Here is a 16,303-nt window from a genome sequence, read left to right as displayed (position 1 = left end):
ATTACACTGTTTAGAAATGCACAAACACACATAGATGGATGCTCTTAGGTATGTTTATTTAAACTGCTGTTAAAAGCAGCTCATTCAGCAGGGTTTAGCCTGGTCATTTATTTTACTTTACTGGTTCAGTGTTGTCAGTCACATGGTCATCGGCAGTGGGCTGAGCAGTGGTGTCATATCTGTTCCAACACACAAATATACAAACTGAGTTGAATATATATATATTTGTAATTTATTTTTATTTAATGTGAGTTGATATATATATATATATATATATATATATATATCACACTAACTAGCGGAAGTGTTTGTGCACAGGTCAGAGTGTTCGTATTTCCCAGGAAGGTGGTTGCATATGTTGTTTTTATGTTTTTTGTGTCCGTAAAGATCCTCCCAACTGTCACCTCTGTTCCAACAAACAAATACACAAATGGTTTGGTATATGTTTATATTGCTAAATGTAACTTACTTTGTATAAAAGCATCTGCCAAATGTGTAAATGTAAAAAAGAAATAAAGCAACTTATATACCATAATAAAGCCCACAGACTGTCAATAAGTGGATATTTATAAGTAAAAATTTAACTACTGAATAAGAATTGCTTGCTCTTTCTCATTATACTTCTCTCTTGATAAACTGTAAAAAGTTGCAATGTTAATTTTAAATGGCTTACTGTCCATAATATTCAGCTGGTCCAGAGGGCCCATGACCTCCATCACCTCTACAACACACACAAACACAAAGGCATCACAATGGTCCTATGTCATTTTTAATGACGTTAACAAAATAGTCCAAAAGTCCAAGAATAAACATACTGGAGGAAGTGTTATTATGGACTCATAGTTTGGCCGGAAGAGTCAGTCCAAAGTTAAAACGCCTTAAGGGGCACCTACGGTATTATGTATTATGTACATCTTTCTCTGAATATGACAGCCAGGAACAGTAAAACATTGGCTTGTGTTTCACATATTCTAACTTTATTACACAAAATATAAAGAGCAGATCATATGGTTTTTTATATTAATGTTGTTGCTGTTATTATTATATAATCTACTACTAATACATTGAGAACATTCTACTGTACAGTCCTGATATTCTTGCCAATTTTCTTGCCATATAGCTCACAGGTGGGTCGGGCATGGGGCCTTTTTTTAGGCCTTTTCTTTTAAAAAACACTAAACATGGGGCATGGGGCCTTTTTTTAGGCTTCTCCTTTTAAAAAACACTAAACACTTCTTAGAGTTTAGTGTCCCTGCCAGCGGCAGTAGAAGCGAGCATGCCCTCAGTGCAGCTGGAAGAGTTATAGAAGAAAGGAAAACTGGGGCTGCCCCGTTAATAGATAGCTAGCCTATTCTGCATTTAAGTGCAAGCATAAAGCTTGGCATAAAGCACCAGCAAAATTAATGACTATGAGTGTGTCAGGAAAAAAACAGTAAAGAGATATTTATTATTATTTATTAATAAACTAGTGTTCTACGCTGAGAGTAAGTGTCAGCTTCATCTTTGCAGCCGGCTCTGACTCGCTATCTCAGCAGTACAGACAACAGTGGAAATAGCCTACCTTTTATACAAATTACATAATGATACAGTTTTTGTTTAGATTTTAATTCTTTCTTTTTAAAGTAGACATTTCAATCTTTCTATAGTTATATTTCTCATGTCTGTTAGGCAAGTAGCTCACTGAGTTTAGTTTCAATTTTGTAAAGTGCTCCAGACAAGGAGACCGAGACAGCGCATCCTGTTTGTTTTCTTTATTTTAGAAAAGTACAACATTTTTTTAATATTGTGAGTGTACATAAATAAAAGTAGACCCTTTACAGTGTAGAATGTTATATTACTCCTATCTATCTGAGCAAAAAATGACAGTGTATTTTAAGTTGTTTCCACTGTTATTAAGGGAACAATGCCTTCATGCCCTGCAATAAGCGCGCTTTAGCTTCCATGCTTCGCACAAACACCCGGATATGCACCTAACTGCACACATTTAGGTTAAACGTTTTAACTAACATTGTGATATGCTTTAAGTCTTTTATATCTATGCGTTTGTATTGTAGGCAAGTCAAGTGTTGATTTGGGAAGGCTAAATTCATCAAACATACGGTCAACTTGCTGTTGGCCACTTTAAAAAACAAAAACATGAATTTAAAAAAACAAAAAATGCTCCAAACATTTTTTTTCTTAATTAACTTCCATTTTGACTGGTTTCCCTAAATCCCTCTGCATTTTTGTGCATCACAAAATCATAAGCCTAAATTGACCCCACTTTGAGAACCCCTGATGTAAACACACTAACTAGCGGAAGTGTTTGTGCGCAGGTCAGAGTGTTCATATTTCCCAGGCAGGCGGGGATTATTCAAATGTATTATCTAGTGTAACAGGCAGAGGATTCGAAAATATGACGACTCATTTAGGCAGTTCAGAGTCAACTCTTTCTTTTGAGAGACAATATCTTTATTTATCATGCACTTTTTTGATTAACAACCTTGCAAACTGTTTACATTTAAGGAAAACTACGTTACAAACTGCAAAACAAATATTTTTAAGAGATCATTCATAAACAAATGTTTTATCTTTGTCACCAAATGTTTTATCTTTTTATCACCTTATTAAGTACTGAATAAGCATTGTTCTCTCAAAACATTGTAAACTTTTGCAATGCTAATATTAGAATGACTTACTGTCCATAGGGCCCATAACCTCCATATCTGTTACAACACACACAAACACAAAGGCATCATAATATAATAATAATAATAATAAGAAGAAGAAGAAGAAGAAGAAGAATGAATGAATGCTGTCAGAATTACAGTCCAGGCAGCTAATAAACATGTCATAATAATCCACAAGTAATGCATAAGCAATACTCTCTCTTTCTCACTATCCTTCTCTCTTAATTAACCATAAACTTTTGCAATGTTAATTTTAGAAGGACTTACTGTCCATAGGGCCCATAACCTCCATATCTGTTACAACAAAAGGCACACACACAAACACAAAGGCATCATAAATATACATAGTAATAAAATAATAATAATAATAATATACTTTTGAATATAATAATAATAATAATAATAATTAATAATAATAATAATAATAATAATAATAATAATAATAATAAAAAGAAGAAGAAGAAGAAGAAGAATGAATGAATGCTGTCAGAATTACAGTCCAGGCAGCTAATAAATGTCATAATAATCCAAAAGTAATGCATAAGCAATACTCTCTCTTTCTCACTATCCTTCTCTCTTAATTAACCATAAACTTTTGCAATGTTAATTTTGGAATGACTTACTGTCCATAGGGCCCATAACCTCCATATCTGTTACAACACACACAAACACAAAGGCATCATAATAGAAGAAGAAGAAGAAGAAGAAGAAGAAGAAGAAGAAGAAGAAGAAGAAGAAGAAGAAGAAGGAATGCTGTCAGAATGACAGTCCAGACAACTAATAAACATGTCACAATAATCCACAAGTTATCCATAAGCATTACTCTCTCTTTCTCACTATCCTTCTCTCTTAATTAACCATAAACATTTGCAATGTTTATTTTAGAATGACTTACTTTTGAAAGGGCCCATAACTTCCAAAGCTGTTACAACACACACAAACACAAAGGCATCATAATATAATAAAATAATAATAATAACTAGATATGTAAATTTTCTGAAGAAAATGTGAGTGGTGCTTGCCGTGGCAAAACTCAGCACTAGGCAGTCACTAAACCTGATCATGTTTTAATAGTTAGGTAAGATTTATAGCATGTTTTAGCACTTAGCCATCCATTATTATCATGTATTCACTGCTAGCATGAGTAACATATTGGAATTTTTGTTTGCTAGAATGAGTCAAATGAGCCAATCCACTCAATATTCTGAGATAGTTCCTGCTAAATGGTTGCTAAAGTGCTCTATTTTGTTGCTTGCTAGGGGGTGGCTTGCCCATGATAACATTCTAAAGGCTGCTTACCTATATATGATTTAATCCAACCACATGCCTGTATGACATTCAGATTTCCCTCTTTAGATTTTGGTTGCTAGGGCATGGCTAGGAAGTGACAAAGATGGCTTTTTGCTACCCTGAGTCAAACGAGCACACCCCCATGTCTCTATGACACTGTGATCAAAATATATTCATATGGGTCTTTCATAATGGCAGTCTTTGGAATCATTGCTAGGGTGCTCTAAATGGTTGCTCTGAGCGCAGCTTGATAGCTTCATGATTATCCTGAGAGACTGATTGGTTGCCTAGGTAAAACAAGCCCACCCCCATGTCTCTCTGACACTGTGATCCAGTGAGTGTAATTTCACCAAGTACAACATTTTCCTGTTGATTAACATCCTTGTTGATTCTGGAACAACATTCCAATCAACCAATCAGAATTGAGATATAACTTTTCAGGAAATATCTGTTTTAGGCTTACAATCAGGGTTAAGTGCTTCTACATCCTTGTTAATAATCCATCATTTCCCACTGATTTTAGAAATAAATTATGGGTAGGGAGGGGTTTAGGAGTAGGGATTGGGTTAAGTCTATATTTTTGGACAATAATGTTGATCCAGGATCATCAAAAGATGTTGATCCAGGAACATGTCTTACTTGGCAGAATTATGGTGACCTTGTGATCCAGAGTTATGTTCAATACAAAATTACTATACAAGTTACCACAGTAGGAAAAACATGTGCTCAGATCCTTCACCATAGTATGTCTATAGGAAACTTTAGGGGGCTCTTGCACGTCAGGGGTACAACTTACACCCCACTGTGGGGTATGTTCTCGCACAGCTTGACAGCCTCTTCAAATGTGGTGACCCACATGTTTCTACAAAATTCTTGCTCGGCACTACGACCTGTCAAATTTGGCCGCAATGCAAAGTCTATGGGATTTTTCACCCGCTTTGCAAACATTGTATGTCCGATGAGTTATAAGCTGCTTAGCTGCACAATTTGATGCCTCTTTCAGGGGTCTGTATATAATAATAATATAATAATATGTAATAATAATAATAATAATAATAAATGCTGTGAGAGTGAGAGTCCAGATAGCTGATAAGCATTACTTTCTTTCTCACTATACTTATCCCTTAATTAACTGTAAACTTTTGCAATGTTAATTTTAGAATGACTTACTGTTCATAGGGCCCATAACCTCCAAATCTGTTACAAAACACACAAACACCAAGGCATCATATTATATTTATAATAATAATAAAATATTTATAATAATAATAATATAATAATGGCATCATATTAATTGTAGTAATAATGAGTGTTGTGAGATTTGGTGTAAAGAGTTATGATAATCAAGTAGTAATAATTAAGCATTACGTCTCGGTTACCTATGTAACCCTCGTTCCCTGAAGGAGGGAACGGAGACGTTACGTCAGTGACTTACGAATTGGGATCTCACCTGAGAGCCCAATCACCTTTGAGTGTTAAAACAAGCCAATGAATGTTGGCGTGCAAGCTTTGCATCGCGTACCCCGCCCCGCAGCGTGGGTATATAAGGAGAGCGTGTGCAGTCGCACCTTCAGTTTTTGCTGAGGAGCCGAGACTATGTGCCTCGGCCGTATAGTGGTGGTACAGCAACTGTGGCGATGTAACGGAATGTCTCCATTCCCTCCTTCAGGGAACGAGGGTTACATACATAACCGAGACGTTCCCTTTCAGTCAGTCACGTTCGACGTTATGTCAGTGACGCTACGGAAGCCACATCCTACATAAGGAGGTATAATGCGGAAGTTACACATATGGACTGGCCATAGGGCAGTGCTACATATGGACGTCCCTGCGGTAGACTCAGCCCGCCTGGGGTGAGATCACTACGCAGCAGAGACAGCAGAGAAATCTCTGCCAGGGAAAGACACGTGCTTACCATGAGGGAAGCCATACTGTGGATGAATACACATGTGGGATCACCCGTAGGGGGAATCATTACACACGGGCACCTAGCCCAGCGTAAGCGCTGACCTTGGGCATACACATGAGTGCTGGACCTGGCGTCTGGCGCTCCACCATGCCTGACTGCCGAGGGTGCAGGAGGAACTTCAACAGAGTTCACCAAAAGGGAAACTAAACTGCAGCAAGTGTGATCGACACGAGCGGGTCCAGCATTACGAACCATCTGAGGCAAGTACAAGAGAGGACACAGGCTCTACACAGAGATATAGAATCTCGCAAACGTGTTAGGTGTCGCCCAGCTGGCAGCTCTAAAGATGTCTGCTATCGAGGCAGCCTGCGCCAGTGCCCAGGAAGATGCTACTCCTCTCGCAGAGTGTGCTCTCACTCCGAGGGGGCACAGTAAACGTTTGGCATGGTATGCCAAGACTATAGCCTCCACTATCCAGTGGGCAAGTCTTTGTGTGGAGACAGCCTTTACCTTCTGATGTCCCAAAAGCAGACAAAGAGCTGGTCTGAGGTCCTGAAGCGTGGGCGTTTGGAGTGGTGTAACGGCTGGGTCTGCGTACTTGTGGGTTAGGAATTTGATGTTTGAAAGGTGTTGTGTGAAGTGTATTTTTGGAGTTATAGTTGTAAGGTGTGAGTTCGGGGGGACGTATCGTCGACCGAAAATGCCTGCAGGTCCCCAAACCTCTTGACCAAAGCCAATGCAGTGAGGAGCACTGTCTTTAGTGACAGAACTTAAGCTCTACTGACTGCAGAGGTTCAAAGGGCTACACCTTCAAGGCCGTCAGGGCCGAGGGGAGATCCCAAGAGGGTACCAGATGAGGGCGCAGAGGATTCAGCCTCCTCGTCCCCTAAGGAACTTGATGATCAGGTCATGCTTCCCAACGGACTTGCAATCTACTGCATTGTGATGTGCGGCAATAGCGGCAATATACACTTTGAGAGTGGAGGGAGACAGCCTTCACTCCAGCCCATCTTGCAGAAAGGAGAGCACGACCACGATCGGGCCTCTACGGGGGTCTTTCCAGCGGGAAGAACACCAATCGACGAACAGGTTCCACTTCAGGACGTAGTCCGACTGGGCCAGTATGGCGCTACTAAGAGGACTTGCTCCTCGTCCTCCTTGACCTTGCACAGTGATGTGAACGGCACATAGTGACCTCAGATGCTTCTGACTCCAAAGGAGGAGATGGCGGCCGAGTTGCGACATGCGACGGGAGCATAGACCGCCCTGGTGGTTGATGTACACAACGGTCGCAGTATTGTCCATCCGGACCAGTACGTGTTTGTCGTGTAGCAGCGATTTGAAGCGGATCAGAGAAGCCATACTGCTAGCAACTTGAGGCAATTGATATGCCACTGCAGATGAGGCCCTGTCCAGGTGCCTGATGCTGCATGCCCGTTGCACATGGCACCCCAGCCCGTGGCAGAGGCATCTGTTGAGACAACAACATGCCTGGACACTTGCACTAAGGGAACCCCTGCCCATAGAAAAGCAAGGTCTGACCACGGCCTAAAGGTTTGGCGGCAGGATGGGGTAACTAAGACCCGGTGCATGCCGCATTGCCATGCCCATCTCAGGACTCGATCGTGAAGCCAACGCTGAATCGGTCTCATATGAAGCAATCCGAGCAGCATGACAGTGGCAGCCGATGTCATATGCCCCAGGAGCCTCTGAAATTGTTTCAATGGAACCGCCCTCCTGCCCTGAAATGACTCCAGGCAGTTCAGCATTGACTGAGAGAGTGCTCTATCGAGAAACGCGCTGTCAGGTTGACCGAGTCCAACTCCATACCGAAAAAAAGAGATCCTCTGCACAGGGGAGAGTTTGCTCTTTTCCCAGTTGACCCAAAGCCTCAACCGGCTGAGGTGGCTGAGGACCACGTCCCTGTGTTCACATTACTGAGCTTGGCACTGGGCCAATATGAGCCAGTAGTCAAGGTAGTTGAGAACGCGAATGCCTCCTTCCCTCAATGGGACAAGGGCTGCCTCCACGACCTTGGTGAAGACACGAGGCGACAGGGACAGCCCAAAGGGGAGGACCTTGTACTGATATGAAACGGCCTGTGTCGGGGGAGAATCAAGACATGAAAGTACACGTCCTTCAGGTCGCTCGCTGCAAACCAATCTTGTGGATGAATGCACTGAAAGATATGTTTCTGCATTAATATTCTGAACGGGGGCTTGTGAAGGGCCCGGTTCAGAACACGCAGGTCCAGGATTGGTCGTAACCCACCGCCTTTCTTGGGCACAATGAAGTAGGGGCTGTAAAACCCTGACTTGGATGTAGGGACCGGCTGTATTGCGTCTTTTGCCAGAAGGACTACAATATTTGCCCCGAGGCCAAGAGCTCAAGCCTGGGGGGACGCCAGGCGCCAGTCTGATGGTCCAATGAGCCAGCAAGGTTGCCCGAGAGGCACTCCACTCTACCTGGCTCCACGCTGGGCAGGGGGTGTGTGAGAAGGCATAGCGTCCTCGAACTGGGCCCTGCTGCCCGCTGGCGAAATAAGAGGGGGATGAGAGTGGCAAGGCCTTGCGTCACACACTGTCAACCATGTCCCCTTGCGACTCAGAGATAGAGGAAACCGCTACTACTGCACTTGCCATAAAGTCTGTGGTGGAACAGAAATTAACTTAAAGTTTCCTACCCAGCCCTCCTCCGGGGGAAGAGCAGCTCCCTCCATCTCTGGGTTACCCATCTCAGGAGTGGTTTTGCCCACTGTTTGGAGGATTTAACAGTGGCTGAGATGAGTGCCGTCGTCTCCCTGCGGGGGGCTCGATATTACGGTTGAGCTGGCCGTGCTGGAGCATTTTTTATTTTTTTTTTGCTGCAGAGGACAGACGCCCTTGGCGATGAGCAGGCTGAGGGGCTGCCCCTAACAGCTGGTAGCACACTGGGGCATGCTCTTGATAACCTTAGCCTGCTTCTGAACTGCGAGGAACTGCTGGGCACAGTCCTCAACAGTGTCAGCGAAAAGGCCACCTTGTGAGATGGGAGAATCAAGTAAGCACACTTTGGTGACAACTCACACCTCTGCAAGGTTTAGTCAAGGGGGCTTCTGGACCAAGTGGACATTGTCTGGCCGAAGGCCTGCGCTGTGACTTTCATCATGGTCAGTCATTGTGCACAGTTGCTGCATCAACCCCGGCTCAGAACTACCCTTTTGCATTTTGAGTGCTTTGGCGTGGTAAATAGCAGGGTGGCCACCGCATACAGGGCAGAGACAGCCTGTCCAGTGACACTGCAAGCCTTAGCAACCAGAACTGCTGTTATCTTACAGGTGCTGGACTGCATCCAGAACACACAGACAAAGAGGCATCTTCAAAAAGACGCTCGCTGCCCACTAACTCTTAAGGAAAATGCTCTTTTAGCGCTGAAGCATCCAGGGGAACGGTTGCTGTACGGCGTGCAGGGTTATTGGACAAGCCTGCATCATGCACAATGCAGAAAAAAAGCTCTTTCAGTAGCGACCATCGCTGACGTGCCGTCACACCAACGCTCTCTGGAGAGCTTTCACCTGGTTCGTTGCTTACACTTGAACAACGATTGCAGAGCAGAATCGTGAGAAACGCTCGGCTCCGAAGCAAAAAGCTGAATTTGCGACTGCACACACTGTCCTTATATACCCATGCTGCGGGGCAGGGTGCACAATGCAAAGCTCGCACGGCAATATTCATTGGCTTGTTTTGTTAACACTCGAAGGTGATTGGGCTCTCAGGCGAGATCCCAATTCATCAGTCACTGACGTAACGTTGAACGTGACTGAAAGGGAACTCTATTTCTCACTATACTTCTCCCTTAATTAACTGTAAACATTTGCAATGTTAATTTTAGAATGACTTACTGTCCATAGGGCCCCATAACCTAAATTTTTGTTACAAAACACACAAAGGCATCATATAATAATAATAATAATAATAATAATAATAATAATAATAATAATAATAATAATAATAATAATAATTTCTGTAGGGATGGGAGTCCAGACATCTGATAAAACGCGTCACAATAATCCACAAGTAATCCATAAGCATTACTCTATTTCTCACTATACTTCTCCCTTAATTAACTGTAAACATTTGCAATGTTAATTTTAGAATGACTTACTGTCCATAGGGCCCATAACCTCCATATCTGTTACAAAACACACAAAGACAAAGGCATCATATAATAATAATAATAATAATAATAATAAATGCTGTCAGAATGAGAGTCCAGACATCTGATAAACACGTCACAATAATCCACAAGTAATCCATAAGCATTACTCTATTTCTCACTATACTTCTCTCTTAATTAACTGTAAACTTTTACAGTGTTAATTTTAGAATGACTTACTGTTGTAAGGGCCCATAACCTCCAAATCTGCTACAATACACACAAACACAAAGGCATAATAATAATAATAATAATAATAATAATAATAATAATAATGAATGCTGTCAGCTGATAAAAACATCACAGTAAACTCACATGTAATCCATAAGTATTGCTCTCTTTTTTTCCACTATACTTCTATTTTAATTAACTTAATAAACATGTGCAATGTTAATTTTAGAATCACTTACTGTCCATAGGGGCCATAACCTTCAAGGCTGTTACAACACACACAAACACAGAGATATAATAATGATCCTATGTATTTTTTATAATCATGTCAACACATTACAAGACCTAAAATCAATGTGTCTTTCTCTTATGCTGCATGTGTAATGATGGCAGCTAGTGTTGAAGCGCACTTTTTTAGAAGTGCCCCTATTATGCCATTTCCAATTTTTCCCTTAATGCGGTTTGTAATGTAGCTGTATGTGAATGTAAACGATCTGCAAAGTTGTAAAGCTGAAAGTACACGATAAATAAAGTTATTGTCTCCGAAAATAAAGAATCGACTCTGTGCAGCCTAGACAAGTCATTAGTAATTTGAATCCAACTTCTGTGACGGCTACACATCACGAGGTAACACTTTTGCATAATGCGCGCCTATGTTTTATGTTTTGGAGAGGTGTGAAAATTTTGACCGCGCACAAAAACGTGTTTTTATTGTGGAGTGTTTTTTTTATATTCGTTGGGTTGTTAAGAGGGGTTTTCAAAAAGCTTTTTGTTGAAAGATGGATCAGTATCCTGTTTATTTGGACCAGCTGCTCCACTGAATCACAACCTGTAAGTATGATAAATAATAGATGTTTATATTTCCTATAGAGCATTCAAAATACAGAACTATTGAAACTGATAGTTTTCACGTGATGTCACACCCTTATAGGAACACCCATCTGGAGGCCAAAAAGAAGCTTTGCTCCACTGATTAACAGTTATTTTTATGCAGTTTGCATTAAGTAGTAATGTACATGTAGTAAAATGCAGATATTAAAAGGTGAAATTCAGTAAACACCTTACTGATGATGTACATTTTGTAAAGGCAAGCATATGAACCCAGAATATAAACACAGTGTGCAAAGTTTCACGTTAAATGGTTTCCCATTATAACCATTATAAGGACAACACTGAACCATTAAGCGGATATTCCAACCTCATCTGCTTGCCTATGTAAACTATGCATCATTAATATAGGGATTACTGAATTTGATCTTTTAATTTTACTGTTTCAAATATTAAGGCACTTTAAGTGTTCAATGTTTGTCGCACTTTTTTTTTTTTTTTCCTTTTTTTTTTTTTTTTAATATGGATTGCAAATTACCAAAACTTGCATTTTGTTCACATACCTTTGTTTTATTCTTTTGAGAGGTGATCTAAATATTTGCGGCTGTGAAACAGAGGAAAATTGACAGGCATGTGCTGCAGTTCTATGGATGTTTTGCCCATAGATATGTATGGAAAGGAGGGGTTTAGAGAGACTGAATCTTTGAACTGCTTCGAACGTATCGTTTGAGAATCGCTGGAAAATGAGGTGATATTAAATGCTTATTTTGAGAAAACTAAAGCATTTTTTACCTTGCATGCATGTAATCCTACTGTAGGAGACTCCCAAATCAATATTAGCAACCGTAAAAATGGCATAATAGGGGCACTTTAAATCAATCAGGTTAAGGGTAATAGATCATATAGCATTTGGCATTTTAAGAACTCATTCAATAAGCATTTAGTACATTTAGTCCGATCTGTGCACTTATAATGAATAGTGGATGCGAGGCCCCTTTCAGTCAGTTCATTTCTGCAGAGTATTTCAGGTATATGAGTCCACCAGGAGGCTTTTTAAATTTTAGCTTATATTAATAATACTGTAAAATATAATTTATATCTGCAAATTATAGAAAGTGATCAGTGAAAGTGAACTTGCTGTCCCATCACTTCAAAATACAGTACGCATAACTTTAACAACACAAAGAAGAACATGGATGGAAAATTTCACTAGCATGCACCAAAGTGAAAAAATAAAGCCATGAAGAGGGGGATATATTACATTACAGATATTGGGTGTTTGGGTCAGAATTAATATTTGTGATGTTTCCAGTAACAGAAGGACATAGTATTTATACTAATGTGGACAGCATCAGTGAGGATGCTACAATGTATTTTATTTTTTTGGGCGTCTTGGCCATGTAAAGAATGAGGTTTGTCTATATACAGTAGTGTCTATAAGACTGGTTAAAATTGCAGCTAAGCAATGATCATATTATTCCAATTGTGTTTTTATTATTCCATTTGTTATTCCAAGCTTGTTGCGGTGTTCAGACGCTTTTATATGTTTGCTGTTTCTCTAATTTTACTGCCTTCTGCAATGCAATGTCTTCTTTAAAATAAGAATGGCAACTGTTGTTAAGTATGACGTTTTTGTGATAGAGATTTAAAGTTAACAGTTAAACTGTTGCAATGTTAATTTTACAACGACATAAATATGTTGCAACACAAATACAAAGGCATAATAATGGTCCTTTGTCATTTTTAATAATACCTTTAATAATACCTTCAGATACATGTTTTCATTTAGGCTAAATTTAACCAATCACCCAATCAATCTTAGATTGATAGTTCACCCAAAAATGAAGACAGTACCCAAGAACATTATCAGTGTAATCAGCATTACGATATGAGGGTGAGTAATTAATGACAGAATTTTCATTTTTGGGTGAACTAACCCTTTTATAGTCATATTGACTGTTACCTATTGGCTACAATAAACATCTACAAAATTCATCTTTACACTGCAAAGTTACAAAAAAGGCATTTATGCTTATATTTATTTACACAGACTGTAACGATTGCCTAGTCTAATTAATTTAATGTAATTTCAAAATGGTGTAATTGTAAATATTTATGTAAAACTGACGGATGAGTCAAGTGCAAGTTATGTTCTCGCCAAACACTTCCATTACAGTCACTGAAGCTGTTTACACTGCAGAATAAATGTGACCATGGACCACAAAACCAGTCATAAGGGTCAATTTTTTGAAATTGAGATTTATACATCATTTGAAAGCTGAATAAATAAGCTTTCGATTGATGTATGGTTTGTTAGGATAGGATAATATTTTGATATTACTAATCAAAAATTAAATTTTAATATATTTACAGTAGGAAATTTACAAAATATCTTCATGGAACATGATCTCTACTTAATATCCTACAGTAAGAAATGTACAAAATCTATTCATGGAATTTTACCCATACAATGTATTTTTAGCTATTGCTACAAATATACCCCAGCGACTTAAGACTGGTTTTGTGGTCCAGGGTTACAAATCTCTTATTAGCTTACATCATATCTGCATTTTATTCTTTATGACAAGAGAATTGGCGAGACTTCAGAATTCAGACAGTGCGCGCACACCCACTGAAGTAGTTTTTCAGCACCTCTGATTGGCCATTGCATTCATAAACTCAACAGAAACATGTGTAATTAGTTGTAAAGTCGTCAGTAGCTACACCCATAGTATATTTAGCTAAATGAATTGTGCAAGAGGAAAGATAACACGGGTATAAACAGCCATGTTAATATCACAGCAAAATTCCCACAATCATTACAATAGAATCCTTGATATAAAAAATTAAACAACCAGAAATGAGGTGTGTGCAAAATGGAAATGTTGCTACCTTAAACAACAGATGATTCCAGAATTCCCACAGACACATTTTTCATATCCGTTCACCCATTCAGAGTTAAGTTCATGGAGATCTCCATCAGAACCAGGACAACCTGAATGAATAATAGAAATGTATTTGAAATAGGCAATTATTACTTTGTTTTTACCAGGATTGTAAATTCACACAAACACGTAACATTTTTTTTTATTATTTATCTTGAACTGAGACTGAACTGAGAAAAACGTTATTTAAAAAAAGTAATCTGAGCAGGTAAGTCTTGCTGTTGTTTAATGTAATTGGAAACAACGTTATTAAATTAATGACGTCCCTTAGTCTGCTCTGAACCTCTGTGAATGATACTCAATTTCAAGTTGTGCTCTACAAACCCAAAACACAGGCTCCAGAGATATCAGGGGTTATGCCGAATTCTGACCCCTGCCAGATTATTATCCCCCTATTGATAGGTTTAGGATTAGATGTGTGGGCTTGCACATCCAGGGGGCCCAATTACAATGAAGATAAATAATTATTTATTCTACAGGCTACCTACAACAGCAAGGAACCAAAACTCAAAAAGACGCTGAACAAGCAAATAAATATTACATACAATGGCATAAACATTAAACTATTTCCATGTCTTCTCCCTGAAATTGTTTTATTATTTAAGAAAAGTAAGAATTTTTTTTTTACGTTTTTTTCTGATACAAACACACACACACACACATACAATACAGACTCACAGTCGCACACATGTCCACAGAAACTTTTCATCGCTGCCCTGCGACTTTAACAATAAAGTTGGTAATTGCAGTACAGCACTACAACAACCCATAATGGCATCATATAGCTTATGCTCATTGTGACAACTAATTTTCAGCTTCTTGCTGCTTTCACACCATCCACAATCAGAGCTACTTCTCTGTTTATGGATATGAGGAGACATGAACAGGTAAATGACATGTCCCACACATTAAACATATTAATATTTACAAAATATTAATATATAATATTATTAATATACATTATTTAAACTTCTTTAATTTTAGATAGGGATAATAGAGCGTAGCCATGCACAGGTTTGAACTCAGTGGGCATTTAGGCTTACCCAGTGATCAGAAAAACACATTTACAGCATTATAAAAAATCTGGTAAAAATAAATTAATAAACAAACAGAAGACCATAGTGGAGATGGACAGTTCTGATGCTGAAACACATGTAGTCATGTTGTAGCACCAGTCTTAGGACATTTCACTTGGAAACTGCAGCTATATATTTAACATTTTGCAAAAATATGCATAGTTAAGTTTTTCCCAATAAACCAAGTAGCAACATCACCTTGTGGGCTGTCTGTGGTATCTTGAGTGGGCATTATTTCTTTTCTGCAGGATGCATTACAGCAGACCACTGCTGTAAGCAACACAAACAGTCTCAGCTGAAAGACAGGACAAATATATACAGACATTAACATGGATTGATTTTACACATTTGTTGTAGCCCAAGTACTGTATATGCTGCAAAGTATACATAAAAATCAGCATAAAAGGCAGTCAAAAAATATAGCATTGCATATAACAATATAAAAATAACCGAAGACATAAGACGTAAATGTAACATAAAAACTCTACTAAAACACAATTCAAGTACATATAATAAATACATATAATAAACTGCACCCATTTTGTACCCAATAAATAAAATACTATTTCTGACATATAGCCTTGGTTCCTTGCATGTTATAGAAAATACAGAATATTCAATATAAGAAGAGACCCCATAAAATTGCATTTTAGGATAAAAATTGTATACAGTACCATGTTGTGGTGAGATGTGGTGAGCAATACAAGTTCAATCAAACACCAACAGGCCATTCTGGAACTCTCTTCAAATGCTACAATAAATACTACCTCTAAATTAACATATGTGACTTGATGCCCTTTTTCTGACCCAATACAAATAATTTACATTGGTGGGGTCGGAGTAGATATTAGATATCTGAAGTTTAATTTTATGCTTGAATTTCAAATAACAGGTGTTTCATATTGCTCATTGGTAAATATTCTTAAGAACTGGCAGAGTTTGTGAATGCAAAATAATTAGTTATATATATAATATATATATTTAAATTAGATTTTGTGTTAGTTTTGATAATTTGTAAATTTTGTTTAAAAAAGGAATGGAACAATTTACAAATCTCATAAACTTATATTTTATTCACAATAGAATAAAGATAACATATCAAATATTGAAAGTGAGACATTTTGAAATGTCATGCCAAATATTGGCTCATTTTGGATTTCATGAGCGCTACACATTCCAAAAAAGTTAGGACAGGTAGCAATAAGAGGCCGGAAAAGTTAA

The 16,303-nt window shown here is 38.7% G+C and overlaps 1 protein-coding gene across 1 annotated transcript; it reads right to left on the bottom strand.

Moving 5' to 3' along the window:
* Positions 1-291: 291 nt before the first annotated feature.
* LOC109080526 (uncharacterized protein C6orf15 homolog) lies at positions 292-15,856 on the bottom strand. The gene is made up of 13 exons (XM_042743106.1): positions 15,757-15,856; positions 15,281-15,377; positions 13,954-14,056; positions 10,473-10,499; positions 10,243-10,272; positions 10,012-10,038; positions 5,130-5,156; positions 3,565-3,591; positions 3,293-3,319; positions 2,937-2,963; positions 2,679-2,705; positions 674-721; positions 292-406 (listed from the first exon to the last, which is right to left on the bottom strand). Exons 1-13 carry the CDS (start codon positions 15,811-15,813, stop codon positions 292-294), a joined length of 639 nt encoding a protein of 212 aa, XP_042599040.1. The 5' UTR covers positions 15,814-15,856.
* Between the last annotated feature and the right edge of the window lie 447 nt (positions 15,857-16,303).

Source organism: Cyprinus carpio, chromosome B17, assembly GCF_018340385.1.
Source record: "Cyprinus carpio isolate SPL01 chromosome B17, ASM1834038v1, whole genome shotgun sequence".
NCBI lineage: Eukaryota > Metazoa > Chordata > Actinopteri > Cypriniformes > Cyprinidae > Cyprinus > Cyprinus carpio.
The sequence above is the reverse complement of the archived record's forward strand: the minus strand, read 5'-3'. Positions and strand labels throughout refer to the sequence as shown.

Bases quoted from the DNA above. Each gene is read 5' to 3' on its own strand.
- LOC109080526 (XM_042743106.1), bottom strand. From the start codon at position 15,813: ATGGCCTGTTGGTGTTTGATTGAACTTGTATTGCTCACCACATCTCAC. The intron at 15,378-15,756 runs GTACTGTATACA...CCTGTCTTTCAG, and splicing joins CCACATCTCACCACAACATG to CTGAGACTGTTTGTGTTGCT. The intron at 3,592-5,129 runs GTAAGTCATTCT...GTGTTGTAACAG, and splicing joins GGTTATGGGCCCTATGAACA to CTTTGGAAGTTATGGGCCCT.